Source organism: Schistocerca gregaria, chromosome X (genome assembly GCF_023897955.1).
Source record: "Schistocerca gregaria isolate iqSchGreg1 chromosome X, iqSchGreg1.2, whole genome shotgun sequence".
NCBI classification, from domain to species: Eukaryota; Metazoa; Arthropoda; class Insecta; order Orthoptera; family Acrididae; genus Schistocerca; species Schistocerca gregaria.
Genome location: NC_064931.1, coordinates 649,311,869 through 649,329,311, shown reverse-complemented (window position 1 = coordinate 649,329,311; position 17,443 = coordinate 649,311,869). Strand labels below are relative to the sequence as shown.

The 17,443-nt window shown below is 39.4% G+C and overlaps 1 protein-coding gene across 2 annotated transcripts in view; it reads left to right on the top strand.

The window, feature by feature from the left end:
* The window catches only part of LOC126298449 (vang-like protein 2-B), a 77,349-nt gene that overhangs the window by 43,332 nt on the left and 16,574 nt on the right, over window positions 1-17,443 (top strand). For both annotated transcript variants that reach the window (XM_049989779.1, XM_049989780.1), the window contains exon 7: window positions 12,358-12,565. In XM_049989779.1, coding sequence (XP_049845736.1) covers window positions 12,358-12,565 — 208 coding nt within the window. The remainder of the gene's footprint in view (window positions 1-12,357; window positions 12,566-17,443) is intronic.

Here is a 17,443-nt window from a genome sequence, read left to right as displayed (position 1 = left end):
ACATGCTGAATTAAATCATTGACATAGTCCTCTGGAAGACATAACTTCCACTCATCACTGTTTTTGTTTGCCCTTCTGAACAAAATTCCCTTATGTATTTTGTGGTGTTCATCCAAATTTTCCTCCCCTCTAGTTTCAAGGCTCCTCTTCATCTGTTATAGCGTGAGATCCTGGTCCCTACATACTCCCAAGATTTTTCTCATTTGGCAAATCCTTTATGTACAACATTTAAAATTCTTTATTTTCATCATCTTCCTCGCATAAAATATCCCTGTTTCCCACTGAGAAAAAATCAGCCACAACATTATCAGTACCCTTTATGTACTGAATGCTGTAATTAAATTGCTGCAGGAACATAGCCCGCCTCATTAGTCTGCTGTTCAACAGTTCCCATTTACGTAAATAGCCTCTCTTCGGTCAGTGAAAACAATCATTTTGTCATCCAGTGGATGGTTCCAGAATTTGGTGAATGCCCTCACAACTGCTACCAACTACTTTTCAGTGGTCCCATCACACTGCTCATGTTTGGGAAGTGTCCTTGATGCAAAAGCTATACTCCTCAAAGCTTTATGTCCACTTAGCTTTATGTCCAATTACCTCCCCCCTCCCCCTCTGACAGTGCCACTCCCAAACCATAACCACTTCTGTCAGTGTGTAAACAGTAAGGAAAGGTTGGATCTGGGTGTTACAGCAATCCACTATTACTCAAGCTGTCCTTTATTTGCTGAAAATATTGAGTGCAGTCCTGTGTCCACATCCAAGATGGATGTTTCTTCAGTAACTTGGTCAGATTTGGTGTGTTCAGACCTTGATTCCCGATTATATTTTGGTAGAAGCTACACATTCCTAAAAAGGACGGTAATTAGTTCTTGTTATTAGTAATGGGGCATGTAACTGTAGCCTGTATCCTGCCTGTCTTTGGTATCTTTCCAGTGGGTGTGACAATGTATCCTAAGAATTCTGTCTCCTTCCTTGAAAACTCACACTTGCATAGTTTTAGCTTCATGCCAGGCTTTCTAAGACCACTTAACACTTCCCTCAGTGAATGGTAGTGACTTTCCCAGTCAACAGATGCCATCAATATATCAGTTTGCTCATACATTTTCTACATCAAACAATTGAATGCTCTTATAATAGCTGCCATAGCAATTTTCAGACCAAAGGGAACTACCTTAAACTGGTAGTATCTGCTCCCACACACGAAAGCTGTATACTGCGTACTATTCTTGAGTATAGGAATTTGCCAGAAACCAACATCAAATCAACACTGACTTTATTTAGACATGATGGAACTGATAGAGCAGATCATTCATATTTTCTAGATGGTCTGTTTCCCCACAGATTATGGCATTCAGCTTTCTGCCATCGAACATTAGTCTCACTGATTTTCCCCTCCTCTTAACAGCTAGAGGATTGTTATATTGACTGTTGCTTCTCTCCATTATCCCTATCTGCAGCATTGTTTCTCTGGTACCGCGTGCCTGGGAATTTGAATCCCCGCCAGAAGTCATAGATATCGAAGACCCCTAGAGGTCTCTGTGCCATCGCGCCGTAAGCTGTGATAGTGCAGGCCTCCTGGCCCACATTTACTGTGAGGGTGCTACAGTGGAACACGTGGTTCTGGCGGCCAATAGCGGCGCCCCCGATAGATTATTTAAGCATCTGCCTCTCGCTCAGCCAATCAGTCTAACCTTGTGTACGTCTCTGGATACATCGCCTCGCCTTAGACAGCTTATTTACTTTCTTGTTCTGTGTACGAGTGGACGTGGTTGTTAGGTTTCCTTGTGACTCCATTGTTTCGATCTTGTTGTTGTTCGTTCTGTCCTTCGTTGGTCATGTCCGTCCCACCCCCGTTGTGTTGTTGCTTGCGGGCCGTTCTGCGGGTCCCGCCACGTGTTTTCTGTCACTTCAACCCCACGACCATTCCAGTCGGCATTAAAACACTTTCCAACTCAGTTTCAGCTGCCTTCTTTAGAACAATAGCTATATGGTATGATCTCTGCATGAATTGTTCATGTGGCTTTTTATAATGCATCAAAGTCATCCAACTTTCCAGGCACATCAGAAAAGCTCTCTAGTTCGGCTCCCACTGCTCACCACATTCTCTTGCCCTTTTATCCATTACAAGGGATGCTGTCATCATTTTCCCTCGTTATACTGTATGACCAAATTAATCCCACTTCCTTCTGTTCATAACTGGTTACTGTTGCAGTGTACAACAGCTCTTACATCATTCATCTAATCCATTCCAATAACATCATTTTACAGATTTCAGATATAACCACACAGTTGTAACAAAACTCTGTATCACCTATCTTAAAACACAGCATTACTTGTCCTAACAAGTTTTTTTTTTTTTGTGGGGGGGGGGGTTTGCCACATGATCAAACAGCGAGGTCATTGGTCCCATCGGATTAGGAAAGGGTGGGGAAGGAAGTCGACTGTGCCCTTCCATAGGAATAGGAACCATCCCAGCATTTGCCTAAGATATGGGTTGCATATCTAATCTGTATTCCAACGAATGGCAATTACATAACTTGTGTAATAGATTTCAGATACTCGTAAAACAGCTCAGAGACACCACTAACCTCACTACCTGAATCCAGAAGTGCTTCCGTCTCAAACCCCCAACACTCACTTCAATTTTTGATTGTAATATTACCACCCTGTTACTTCTAAAAGGTTCTTTTTTCTAACAGATCCTTCTCAGTGCTTTCAAATTCATCTGTAGCATCTTCCATGGTTGTAATGTTGAATTCTCCCACTGTATGATTCATTGCTTTATTGCTACTCCCAAAAGCAACTTTACATTTTAATTAAACACACTCTGCACTGGCATCTACATCTCCACAACTTGTATCCCCTGCTGTATTGACATCATACTGCAAAACTGCCCTCTACCATATCAGTTTCATCAAAATGTTCCTCATTAGTTGCCAATAATTTATATTTATTTCATTTCACCACAATAAATTTTTTCTCCACTGTGCTTTAGTATCTCTGACTGCCAGTTCTGTTCTTGTGGCTCTAAGCTGCTGACTATGTTTACATATTCCCCACTAATTTCATCTAGTCCTGTCTTGGTACCCAGGAAAATGAAATTCCATTTTGTTTACAATTTTCACTCGTGTCCTTAACTGACTGCTGCCTTAACATCGTCATTTTCATTAGGTGTAAGACTGCTAGTGCCTCCTCTCTAGAATAAACTTCATCTTATGTGCATAAAGAAATAGTTACACCAGTAACATCTACACTGTGGTGCAAAAATAATTGGTATAGGCATCCATATTCAATTACGGAGATCTGTAAACAGGCAGAATACAGTGCTGTGGTCAGCAACACCTATATAAGACAACAAGTATCTGGCATAGTTGTTACAAGGTGTACAGCTTTGCTTCCGCCATTTGCCAATAGGTGGCGACAACAGTAAGTAGCGGTTGAAAGAAACAGATCGCAGACATCAGGCAGTTAGCTTGGACCTTGATCAAAATAACCTGATTCAAACATTAGTCAATTTGTGTCTGCATCATAAAGTTGTTCCTGACTGAAAATGTCAGTTTACGAGCCTAATTCTCGTCATTCGCGGGAGGTGTTACTGTTCTGTTTCAATGTGAAGAAAACAACAGCTGAGTCTTATCAGATGCTCTAAAGTACATATGGTAAGAATGCTGTTAGTGAACGAACATGTCATGAGTAGTTTCAACACTTCAAAAACGTTGATTTTAATGTTGTAGACAGGCATAGTGGTGGAAGAGAGAATGTTTTCAAAGATGCAGAATTGGAGACATTGCTGAGTGAAGACTCGCGTCAAACTCAAGAAGAATTGTCGTGATTAATGGGAGTGACACAGCAAGCCATTTCAAAATGTCTCTAGGCTATGGGCATGATTCAGAGAGAAGGAACTTGGGTCCCCTGTGAGCTGAAACCAAGAGACGTTGAACGGTGTTTCTGTGCTTGTGGACAGTTGCTTCAGATGCAAAAATGGAAGGGATTTCTGCATCGCATTGTAACCAAGGATGAAAAATGGGTTCGTTACGATAACCCTAAACGCAAAAAATCATGAGGATATCCTGGCCATGCTTCCACGTTGATGGCCAAATCGAATCCTAGGTCATGCTCTGCATTTGGTGGGACCAGCTCGGTGTCATGTACTACGAGGTGTTAAAACCAAGTGAAACAAATTACAGGTGCTCGTTATCAAATGCAATTAAAGCATTTGAGCAGAGCATTAAAAGACAAATGGTCGCAATGCAGCGAGAGGCACGATAAAGTGATTTTGCAGCACAACAGTGCTTGACACCACATTGAAAAAAGAGGTCAAAATGTACTTGCAAACATTAAAATGGGAAATCCTACCCCCCCCCACCCCTGCCGTATTCTCCAGACATTGCTCCCTCTGACTATCATCTGTTTAGATCAATGGCGTATGGCCTGGCTGACCAACACTTCCCATCTCATGGAGAAGTCACAAATTGGATCGATTCATGGATCGCTTCAGAAGATGAGCAATTTTTTTGCCGCAGGATTCATACACTGCCAGAAAGGTGGGAGAAATTAGTGGCCAGCAATGGAAAATACTTTGAATGATACATGTTTAAACAATTTGTTTCATTAAAGCCTCAAATGTTGGGGAAAAAATGGCTGAGGCAAAGTTGTACACCTTGTAGATTGGTTACTGCTACAATGGCAGGTTATGAAGATTTAAGAGAGATTGAATGTGGTGTTACAGTCAGCGCACGAGAGATGGGACACAACATGTCTGAGGCAGCAATGAATTGGGTATTTTCCCATATGACCCTTTCATGAGTGTGTCGTGAATATCAGGGTTCTAGTAAAACATCAAATACCTGACATTGCTGCAGCCAGAAAAATATCCTGCAAGAACTGGACCGACGATGACTGAAGAGAATTGTTCAGTGTGACAGGAGTGCACCCCTTCTGCAAATTGCTGCGATTTCAATGCTGGGCCATCAGCAAGCATCAGCGTGTGAACCATTCAATGAAACATCATCAATATTGGCTTTTGGAGCTGAAGGCCCACTCGTGTACCCTTGATGACTGCACGACTTGATGCTTTACGCCTTGCCTGGGCCTGTCAACACCAACACTGGACTGTTAATGACTGGAAACATGTTGCCTGGTTGCACAAGTCGCATTTTAAATTGTATTGAGCAGATGGATGTGTACAGGTATGGAGACAACCTCATGAGTCCATAGACCCAGCATTTCAGCAGCATGCATATTCAATTACGCTGTTGGAGGCTCTGTAATGGTGTGGGACATGTGCAGCTGGACTGATATGGGCCCCCTGATATGTCTAGATACGGCTCTGACTGGTGACACATTCGTAAACATCCAGTCTGATAACTTGCTTCCATTCATGTACATTGTGCATTCTGATGGACTTGGGCAATTCCAGTAAGGCAATGCAATGCTCCATATGTCCAGAATTGTTACAGAGTAGCTCCAGGAACACTCTTCCAAGTTTAAACACGTCCGCTGGCCACTAAACTCCCCACACGTGAATGTTATTGAGCATACCTGGGATACCTTGCAACATGCTGTTAAGAAGAGACCTCCACCCCCACTCGTACTCTTCTGAATTTATGGATAGCCCTGTAGGATTCCTGATGTCAATTCCCTCCAGCACTGCTTCAGATTTTAGTCGAGTCCATGCAGCATCGTGTTGCAGCACTTCCGTGTGCTTGCAGAGGCCCTACATGATATTAGGCAGGTGTACCAGTTTCTTTGCCTCTTCAATGTATGTTACACTATATCTGCCCCTGCAGTACTACTGCCTACAACAAAAACATCTGAAACATTGTTCCCAATAACAACTTCAGGAAGCCCTCCTGTAATAACATTAACACCATTACTATTATGTGGATCCACTTTCACTATCTCATTTATTTCTACCTCTATACTAATATCATCAGTGACAGCATATGCATTTGCTACATCTTCCTCGAAATAAGGTTCAGAATTAACATCAGTGTCAACAACATTTGAAATATCACATACAGAATCAGCACAAGACATATTAGCATATTAAGGATCCACCCTCCCAACATCAACATGTAAAGCAACACAGTTGCCTGTAACTTCACTTACAATGGTTTCATACTGCTCACTAGTATCAATATGCACTCTGTCAACATTTTTATGAGCAGCTGCAGTACAAGGACAAACACACTATCATACCTCAAAATTTTTAAACTAGCGTTTCCATTATCATTCACATTTGAATTTTCACCATTAAATCCATCGTTTGATTCAACCCACTGAAACAGTCACTCACAGTATCATTTACAATCTTTTCTTTGAATTTTCTCTCCCTTTTCATACTAGCAGTTTCAAAAACTTCTTTCCAAAATTAACCTTCCCACCAAAAGTCTCTCCACACAGAATGAATTAAACTGCCTACATGTTGGTTCCTTCGTCAGCATTTCTCTTTTGGTCTAGTCTTTATCTTAGATCTTACCTCGGGTGGGATTGGGATACCAGCTCATTTCCCTAGTTGCCAGCAGCCACAAAAAGCTTAACAACCAATGAAATTTAGTTTAAGAGAAGCCTAAAGGATTTATTGGTAGCCAACTTCTTCAACTCCATTGATGAATTTCTCAGTAGAACCAACTGATTTGTGTGTGTATATATGTAAGTACAGTATAGCTTGTGCACAATTTCAGTACAGTAATGTTTACATTGTAAATAAATGTGTGGGTGTGTGGTGTGTGTGTGGTGTGTGTAAGTACAATCTAACTTCTGCACCATTTCAGTGAAGTAATGTGTTCATTGTAAATAAGTATTATGGTAGTTGTATTACACGTTTATTATCTTATAAATAAACAATAAAACTTTATTTTAAATTCAGTGCATTATTATTTGTAAAATGATTCTTTCATATAGTGTTCATTAAAAATTGATGATCATTCCACTTGGGACATGCAGAATGGTACATTAGCTTATTTGTTTGAGTTGTAAATGTTTGTCATGTATTGTTCTTTTTCTAACATGTTCTACATCCTGGAGGACGTCCTCACTACGGATCAATTGGAATGAAGTAAATCTAATCTTCCACACCTTTATGTCATCTTCCTATGTGTTTCTTGGCGTACACTAGGGTCATGGAAGCTTGAATAGGAATTCACATCCCTGGCATACAGATTATGTGACGTGCCCATTGAAGTTGTTTACTCTTGTGTTTTATTACTCTTTCTTGCTCTCGAACTATCTCCATCTCTCGTCAGGCATCATATTCTTCTCATCACTTGTCTTTCCAATGTTAGAAGTTTTGCACCTCCTTTTTTGTTAGTGTCCAGCTTTTTGAACTGTAGGGGACAATGGAGCATATAATGGCATTGTAGATCGTCATTTTTACAGCATGTAATATGGCTTTAGACTTGGACATATCTCTGAGGGCATATATATGTCTGGAAGCAGCACACATTCTTCCATGTGCACCTATGGGTATTTGATTATAATAATTGTACCAAATTCGCAGGCACCAGAACTGATCAAAAGACTTGATCTTATCTCTGCCTGGATGTGAAGTGCTCTTGTGCGTATTTAGCTCTGATTACTTGTATATGTTCTGTTTTTTGTTTGTACTATGACAATCCTTTTGTACATCTCCTTAAGATCTTGTTCCATTCTCACCAAAACTTACTGTGTTGAATGTGTAAGCAAACATCTGAAACCTGTCACTTTTCAATCGTAGCCTCTTACACTCTTTAACATTGCTCTTGCTTATGACTTTCTCCAGGTTCAGATTAAACAGTATTCATGACAGTGCATCTCCCTGTTTTAATCCAGTTCTCATGGGGAAAGGCTGTGAATATGCTCCCCCAGTTGTTACTGTAAAACTAGATTCCCTCATACACACATTTCAGTGCATTTATTTGGGATTTGGGACTCCTTCAAGGTTTTATAGATGCTATCTCAATGAATACTGTGATAAGCTCTTTGAAAAATCTATGAACAGTACCTGGTTTTCTTCTCTTTACTGATATTTCTCATGAATTTGCCTAAGAGCAAACTTGTTATCAGTAGTTGAATGGTTTGGATGGAGTACAGTGTGATATTCTCCAATGATACAAGGTCTGTTCAAAAAATTCTATAATTTTGTCCGCAAAATTTTTCTACAATTGCCTTTTATTTATTGTGAATGGTCTCCTTCAAAATACTCTTCTCCTCAATCGATACACCGCTCCCAACACAGATACCACTTCCAGAAGCAGTCTTGGTATGCCTCTTGCCGGGTCATGCTAGGTGCCATTAACAAATTTTCTTTTACGTCATCTATCATTGCAAATCTTGATCCTTTCAGCGGGTTTTTGACTTTGGAAGAAAAAAGTCACAAGGGCCAGGTATGGAGAGTACAGAGAATGAGGCAGCACAGTGATTTCGTTTTTTTGTGCAATAGTCACACACAAACGGGTGAATGTGCGGGTGTGTTACCGTGAATTGTCTTGCCACATTTCAGGCCATTTGCACCTCACATTTTCTTGCAGGTGTCAGAACACATCATGATAGTACCATTGATTAACGGTTTGCACAAATTCATGATGAACTAATCCTTCAAAGTCAAAGAAAACTTATAGCATGGCTTTGATGTCTGACATGACCTGACGAGTTTTTTTTTATCTTGGAGAACCTTTCCGGACCCATTGTGAAGGTTGAACTTTGGCCTCAACACCGTAACCATAGACCCACGTCTCATCACCAGTTATGATTCTCTTAAGGAACATCTCGTTCTCATTTGCGAGATCCAAAAACTCTTCACAGATTGCGTGACAGAGATCGCCCTGGTCTTCACTCATGAACCGTGGGACAATCTTTGCAGCAACACAATGCATTCCAAGATGCTGTGTCAGGATTTCATGACATGATCCAACTGAAATGTTACATTCTTCTGCAATCTCTCAGACTGTCAGTGTTCAGTTGGCACACACAATTTCATTGACACTCCTGACATGAACGTCATCGATAGATGTCCAACTGTATCCTGAACGAGTGTCAACTTTAATTTCTTTCTGACCATTTTTAAACCGTGTGAACCGTTCATAGTGCTGAGTAAGGCTTAAGCACTCTCCACCAAGACTTTCTGCACCGTTTGTGTGTCTGTAAAGGTTTTCTCAAGTTTTATGCAAAATTTAACATAGACACGTTGCTCCTGTGACTCTGCTTTCTCGAAATTCACAACCTGTTTGACACAATGTTCTACTCAATACAGCACTGAAGAAGAACTGACATACATAAAACAATGAAACTTCCAACATACACATTAAACACAGGCATGTGCAGGGATGCCAACCACATTTGGCTCCAACACACCATTGGCAAGAAATTATAAATGTTTTGGAATTTTTTGAACAGACCTCATATTTTCTGCAAATAGCTTTAGCTTTACTAAAATAATTGTAGAAAGGATCTTGTATGCCTTATTGCATGAACTGATTCCTCTGCAATTAGAGCAGTCCATCAATAAATATATTGAACATCTTGGTCCTTTTTATGCTGTTCAGTTTATCTATTGGTAACCATTTTTATAGGACATCACAGTAGTCTTTCTTTCGTTCTGTTGGTGCTGTATTCTATATTCACCCACAGAATCTGTCATTAGTCACTGTTGTTGTTGTTGTTGTTGTTGTTGTTGTTGTGTCATCTCATGTGGTCTATCCTAGTTTGCTTGATCTTCAGCTGTACTTTCACCCTTCTTGGCAGTTCCTGTCTTCTTTCTCTGGCTGCTGTTCCTGCAATGTCCTCTTGATTCAGTCTCTCATATTTCTGTGTCTCCCTGAAAAATACTCATGTGACACTTGACTCGCTCAATACCTCATTCCCTGACTGTCACGTATACTTTTGTCTTTTAACATGCACCTTTCCTGTTCTTCTGTGACATATCTGTGCATTGGAAATCATGATATGCTCTAGCGATCCAAGCTGTTCATGGTCGTTTATATCACCGTTTTATTTTCTAATCTTGACCACTTAACTGATCTATTACTCACTCATCCTTGCTGCCCCCCCCCCCCCCCTTTACAGTCTTGCCCTCTCCCACTCCTCCCCCCGTACTAATGCCGAATTGCTGAAAATAACAACTGTTTGCACTCTGTCAACTTTGCTGTGTAAAGTAACATTATGGTGTAATATCCCTAAATGTGCTGTCCTTTCTATGAGAGATAGATAAGATATTAATAAAAGGTTAGAGGAAGGTGAACCTGCAACCAAGTTATCTAATGAGTATGAGGTTGGTAAGTCAGCAGTTACATGTTAAAAAAATTAGAAGCATCACAAATTTTATATCTAACCTTGATTCTACTGATGGATCGACAGTTCGTAAAACTGAAGTTTGCCATAAACACAGGTATAGATGATGCTGTGTGCAAGTGGTTTACACAGAAAAAAAAATCACAAGAGGAGCCCATCTGTGGTCCCATTCTACATGAAAGACCAACTCAATTTAGTGGAAACCTGGGATGGCCTTCGAATTTTAAAGCAAGCATAGGCTGGTTAAAATTCTTTAAATCAATGTATGGCATTCATGAGCTTCAAATAAAAGGAGAAAAACTGCTGATTCTTTCAAAGTAAAACTAGGGGTATATTGGGGGAAGAATGCTATGCTCTGAAAAAAGCTTACAGTGTTGACGACACTGGGCTCGATTGGAAAGATTTGGCAGAAAAACTCTTGCTTCCCGGCATGAATAAGTGGCACCTAGGCCAAAAATGAACAATGAGCATATTATTGCTTTAGCTTGTGTTAATGCTGGCGGTAGCCATTGATTGCCTATACTCATCATTGCTAAAAGTAATAAACTGTGTTGTTTCAAATGCATTAAAATGTTTGTGGTGTCTATTGTTTACATCTCACAAAAAGGTGCCTGAATGGATAGCAAGATTTTTCACAGAATGACTTATGGAAGTTTTTGTGCCTTCTGTAAAGCTCATCAGTTAAAGAATGGGAAAAAGTGGAAAACATTATTGTTCCTGGATTGCAAACCAAATCTTCCATGAAGTGATACCTTAAATGAAAAAGATGCATTCATGAAAGGGATGTTTCTGTCACCTAATGTAACCTACCTAATAGAGCCCGTGGATCAAGGCTTTATTGAGACTTCCAAACAGTATTACTGAACAGAATTGTTGTTTAAGGTATTATTGGAAAGAGAAGGGGAAGGAGAATAAACTTTGTTAATCATAAAAATATTGATTTGATATATTCAATGTACTTGGTTGGAGCAGCACGGGATTGTGTAAAGGAACAGAATTTGAAAAAGAATCTGGAATAAAATTTTGGGCATGGCAGAAAGTTCTCAAAGTCTAATAGAAAATGACAAAACAGATTGATATATCCAAAATGCTCAATATGCTAAAAGAACTCAATTGTCATGAATGTGATGAACCAGACATTTAAAAATTTGAGTGTTGATGATGCAGACCCAAGGCACCAAATCGTGTAGGATAGCGAAATCATAAATCTCACCATCCATAACACTGATGCCACCAGCATCTCATCAAATAATGATCTATAAAATGAAGGTGAAAGTACACCAGCTTGTTTTGAAGCATTTATATGTTTAGATTCTGCTGTGCAATGGTTTGAATCTCAAGATGTAAGCAACAAGTATAAAATATCTGTCCTGAGAAAAGTGTGTGATGTAGCTCCTTGTAAGCAGGCAGACTTGGTTAGACAGATAAAAATTAAGGATTTTTGAAATCATTATTTCTTTATATATGTACTGTATATACACAATGCAAATGTAGTACATACTTTTTGTTTACTAGGTTGTACTACATACATCTCTACTGTCCTTGTCCTTGTAATAATAAAAGATATTCATTTTGTTATAAGTATATGCAGCTTTTATTGGTAAACTGCTAAATAAAAGTATATGTGTGGATTATCGGAATAATTACTTCAAATAGTCAACACTTTCCATTGATTGTTACCTGTTATTGGATATAAAGTGGACCAGACCTCTTCCAGTACTGCTGCTATCTCAAGCTTCCCTCCACTCTCTCATTAACTTGTGCCTTATTTCTAACTTGCTCTCAACATCATTGTCCACAATGCCACAGACATTCTCCATCTGTCTTTGGAACCAATACACCACACCTGTACATCTTATGAGATAGTCAGTTTATTGTATCTCTAAAATCAGTTACTTTGCCTGCTTCAAGTGTGAAGCTAAGGAAACATACAGGTTATTTCTTATACTGAGGAAATATAATTATGTGAATTTAGTTTTTACAGCTGTGTAATATTAAGGAAATTGTTAAAAGTGGGAAAAATAAAAGAATTAGAATTGAACAGTTACAAAGGTTTTATTTGAACAAAGACTTGTCATTAAATTACAGAGTCAATCTCGGGCAGTGCTGGCAGCACATGCTAGGAGAAGAGACTCTAGCCACAATGAACGTTTCTATGAGGAACATGACTATGAGCGGAGGGTGAAAAAACGAAGAGCACGGCTGATAACAGCAGCCGAAGAAGCATTTACCCACATCAAGAGGCTGCACAATGATCAGGGAGATGCATTAAATAGGCATGTTCTGGCAAATACAGGTAAGATATTAATAGCTTTTTTGCTTAACAGAATTAAGGTGGAGTATGATCATTTGCTTGAGAAACTAAAGGCAATGATATTTGTTGAGTGGCGTAAGCATTGTGTACCTCTTGCCTACTAGTGCAAGTTTTTGTGGGGTGTGCCACAAATTTTGGATGACTCAAATAGCTACAAGAACTACACAGATATTCTCATTTTTAATATATTGTAATATAAGTTATGAAAACGTGTTGGTCTTTATTTTATGAGTCTCTGGTCACTGTTCAACAACATGAAAACATATTAAAAATATCTTTAATGAGTAAAGTAATTTAAGATGAAACAGTTTGGCACATCTCTGCCTTGTCCTCGATATGATGTAAGCTGATGCAAACTCAAAATTCTATAAAAATCATATCTAGGTGTGCTAAGTACATGAGCTACCTGTTCTCCATATGAACAGATCATACCCTTCTTATGAAATGTAAAGTGCTTTTGGAATCTTAAATGTATTTCAATTTAAAAGATTGAAAAGTTTTGGTATGGTTAGGATTGTCCCACCTCCCTGAAGTGTAAGTAGTTGCTGCAAAAATGTATTTCTGTAATAATGTGATAGTGTACACAGTGTACTTGATGACACATTAACTTAAAACAGTTTTGTTGTTAAGAACTTAATTGACTTTTCTCCTCGTTCTTCCCTCTCCAGAAACCCGTGAAAAAATTTTGTATTGAAGTAGTTTCCTCCCTTCCACATCGGTACACTTGTTGAGAGTCCAGTTCTGTCAGAAGACAATTTGTATTTGAATTTTCTGCCTTAAACACATTGCAGTTAATGCTGTGTGGTTGAAGCCCCAGAGTTACTTTATGACCAGCTTCCTACTCAAACACTGCTCAGTATAAAGCTGGTCTAGTCATTCATTTCAGTCACCATTTCATTATCTTCATGCTCCTGTCAGGCAAGGCGGATGCTGAGGAAATGCCATGTAAATAGTGGCCAACATATACTTCTCACGTGCATTTGATCATTTCAGTATCCAGAATTGTCACTGTGCTGCTGATATCTCAATACCAGTGTTCTCAAAAACCTTTGCTGACAGCCAGTCTCTCAATAGTGCGATAATTATCCTCCCACGAGTTAAGGATGAGTAGGTGCTGCAAGAACCTCATAGAATTTCATGCCATGAGGGCAAGTAGTCATTTTATCTGAAAAAGGAAACATGAAAAGACCATAAGAAAATTTGAAATAAATCCTCAAGCCACTGATTTTTCTGAGATGTAAAATATTCTCAGGTATTGTTGAAAGGAAAGTGCGAGTATTAGTTGAGGACCAATTGGATGTAAATCAGTGTGGGTTTAGGCCTCTTAGAGGTTGTCAGGACCAGATCTTTAGCTTACGGCAAATTATGGAGAAGTGCTATGAGTGGAACAGGGAATTGTATCTATGCTTTATAGATCTAGAAAAGGCATATGACCGGGTTCCTAGGAGGAAGTTATTGTCTGTTCTACGAGATTATGGAGTAGGAGGCAAACTTTTGCAAGCAATTAAAGGTCTTTACATGGATAGTCAGGCAGCAGTTAGAGTTGACGGTAAATTGAGTTCATGGTTCAGAGTAGTTTCAGGGGTAAGACAAGGCTGCAACCTGTCTCCACTGTTGTTCATATTATTTATGGACCATATGTTGAAAACAGTAGACTGGCTGGGTGAGATTAAGATAAGTGAACACAAAATAAGCAGTCTTGCATATGCGGATGACTTAGTTGTGATGGCAGATTCGATTGAAAGTTTGCAAAGTAATGTTTCAGAACTAGATCAGAAATGTAAGGACTATGGTATGAAGATCAGCATCTCCAAAACAAAAGTAATGTCAGTGGGAAAGAAATATAAACGGATTGAGTGCCAAATAGGAGGAACAAAGTTAGAACAGGTGGACGGTTTCAAGTACTTGGGATGCATATTCTCACAGGATGGCAACATAGTGAAAGAACTGGAAGCGAGGTGTAGCAAAGCTAATGCAGTGAGCGCTAAGCTACGATCTATTCTCTTCTGCAAGAAGGAAGTCAGTACCAAGACTAAGTTATCTGTGCACCGTTCAATCTTTCGACCAACTTTGTTGTATGGGAGCGAAAGCTGGGTGGATTCAGGTTACCTTATCAACAAGGTTGCGGTTACGGATATGAAAGTAGCTAGCATGATTGCAGGCACTAGTAGATGGGAACAATGGCAGGAGGCTGTCCACAATGAGGAAATCAAAGAAAAACTGGGAATGAACTCTATAGATGTGGCAGTCAGGGCGAACAGGCTTAGATGGTGGGGTCATGTTACACGCATGGGAGAAGCAAGGTTGCCCAAGAGACTCAAGGGTTCAGCAGTAGAGGGTAGGAGGAGTCAGTGCAGACCAAGGAGAAGGTACCTGGATTCGGTTAAGAATGATTTTGAAGTAATAGGTTTAACATCAGAAGAGGCACTAATGTTAGCACTGAATAGGGGAACATGGAGGAATTTTATAAGGGGGCTATGCTCCAGACTGAATGCTGAAAGGCATAATCAGTCTTAAATGATGATGATGATGATGATGATGATGATGATGATGATGATGTATGAGTTCATGTAAATGCTTTCATACAATTGCCAAGGTACTCTGCAGTTATTGTATTTTACTGGGTGTGTCTGCCTAAAATATGGAAGGTTGGGGGTAATGTTCACCACATCCATGCCATTCAGTAAAGACACTTGGCTCATATGAAATGACAAACACCTCAGGGAACTCATTCAGTCTAGGCTGGTTATGGATTTCATTATCCCAAGCTTCCAGAGCTAGGATCTGATGAGCACCACCAGTTATCTGTAACTGTAAGCTATGGGGATGCTTCATTGTTCACTGTGTAGTGAGGTACTGGAACTTTGTGTGTCACAGGGTGCTGAGATTGGAATGACGATGCAAATCTCTCAAAGAAAGAAAGAAATCAGTCTCAAAGCGTTCTACATGCCAACAGAGTGGATGGCTTTTGAGATGAAAAGTAATTAGTGGGCAACTTCTAGGGCACCTTTTGCACCTTGGTTGTATCTTCCTTGTCCAGATAAGGCAAGGCCTTGTTTGGACTGACCTTTAATATCCCAGCTAAACATGTATGTCGATAACTTTCACAATTCAAAACTTCACAGTGGACTGAATGGACCTTTGGTTGGAACTTTCATCCAACCACCAAAAGGAGTTCGATAGACCAATCCTCCACACCAGTCAACAGCTAATATTAAAATCTTGGTTTTTAACAGGGTATATCTCACCTTTCTGTAGAAAGAAACCGAGACTCTAAAGATAGTGAATTTTCTGTGGAATGGGGCACTGCTTATTCAAACATAATCATCTGCTCAATCTGAACAGCTGCTCAAATGCAAAACATTAGAGAACATAAGATTGTGTCACAAGAAACATAGTTCCTGTAAATTAAGAAAGGGTGTGGATTCTTAGCATGACATGAATATTGCCACAAAGAATTTTCTGAAATGATCTGATGAAGGGGTAACAATTTAGGAAATATTATGAAATAAGTCAGTTGTCAGCTTTAGAAGAGTGCTGCTTATGTTCTACCTTCTGAATCACTAAATTTGGCAGACTACATGAAGACATATTTCTGTTTTCAAAATGCTCATATATCTGTACCATAACAGCTTTTACTGTTTGAGTTGTCACTGCTGTAGCCATAAGACATTTCAGTGTAATGCACACGGAATGCGTGGCAGATTTGTTAAAGCATACCACAAAGCTGAGTTCACATGTTCATTCAGTGAATTTTGTGTCAGTTTCTCTGTTGATCATTCTTTATGGAGCCAAAAATGCCAAGGAAAAAAGAGGAGTGAGACAATGATGTCTTAATATTTAGGCTAAGAAGATATATAAATCATTAAATGTCAGTATTTAAGAATGCTACTACCACAGAGTGTTTCAGAGAGAGCATTAGTGATTGATTGACAGGAACAGGTAAAGAAATACTGTAGAAAAAGAATGGTTAGCTTTGAGAGACGAAATAGTGAAGGTAGCAGAGGATCAAGTAGGTAAAAAGACGAGGGCTAGTAGAAATCCTTGGGTAACAGAAGATATATTGAATTTAATTGATAAAAGGAGAAAATATAAAAATGCAGAAAATGAAGCAGGCAAAGAGGAATACAAACGTCTGAAAAATGAGATCAACAGGAAGTGCAAAATAGTTAAGCAGGGATGGCTAGAGGATAAATGTAAGGATGTAGAGGCACATATCACTAGGACTAAGATAGATACTGCCTACAGGAAAATTAAAGAGACCTTTGGAGAAAAGAGAACCACTTGCATGAATATCAAGAGCTCAGATGGAAACCCAATTCTAAGCAAAGAAGGCAAAAGCAGAAAGATGGAAGGAGTATATAGAGGGTCTACGCAAGGCTGATGTACTTGAGGGCAATGTTATGGAAATGAAAGGGGGAGTAAGTGAAGATGAAATGGGAGATGTGATACTGCATGAAGAATTTGACAGAGCACTGAAAGACCTAAGTGGAAACAAGACCCCGGGATTAGACAACGTTCCATTAGAACTACTGATAGCCTTGAGAGAGCCATCTATGACAAAACTCTACCATTTGGTGAGCAAGATGCATGAGACAGGCGAAATACCCTCAGATTTCAAGAAGAATATAATAATTCCAATCCCAAAGAAAGCAGGTGATGACAGATTACCGAACTATCAGTTTAATAAGTCACGGCTGCAAAATACTTACACGAATTCTTTGCAGATGAATGGAAAAACTGGTAGAAGCTGACCTTGCAGAAGATCAGTTTGGATTCCGTAGAAATATTGGAACACGTGAGGCAATACTGACCCTACGACTTACCTTAGAAGATTGGTTAAGGAAAGGCAAAATTACG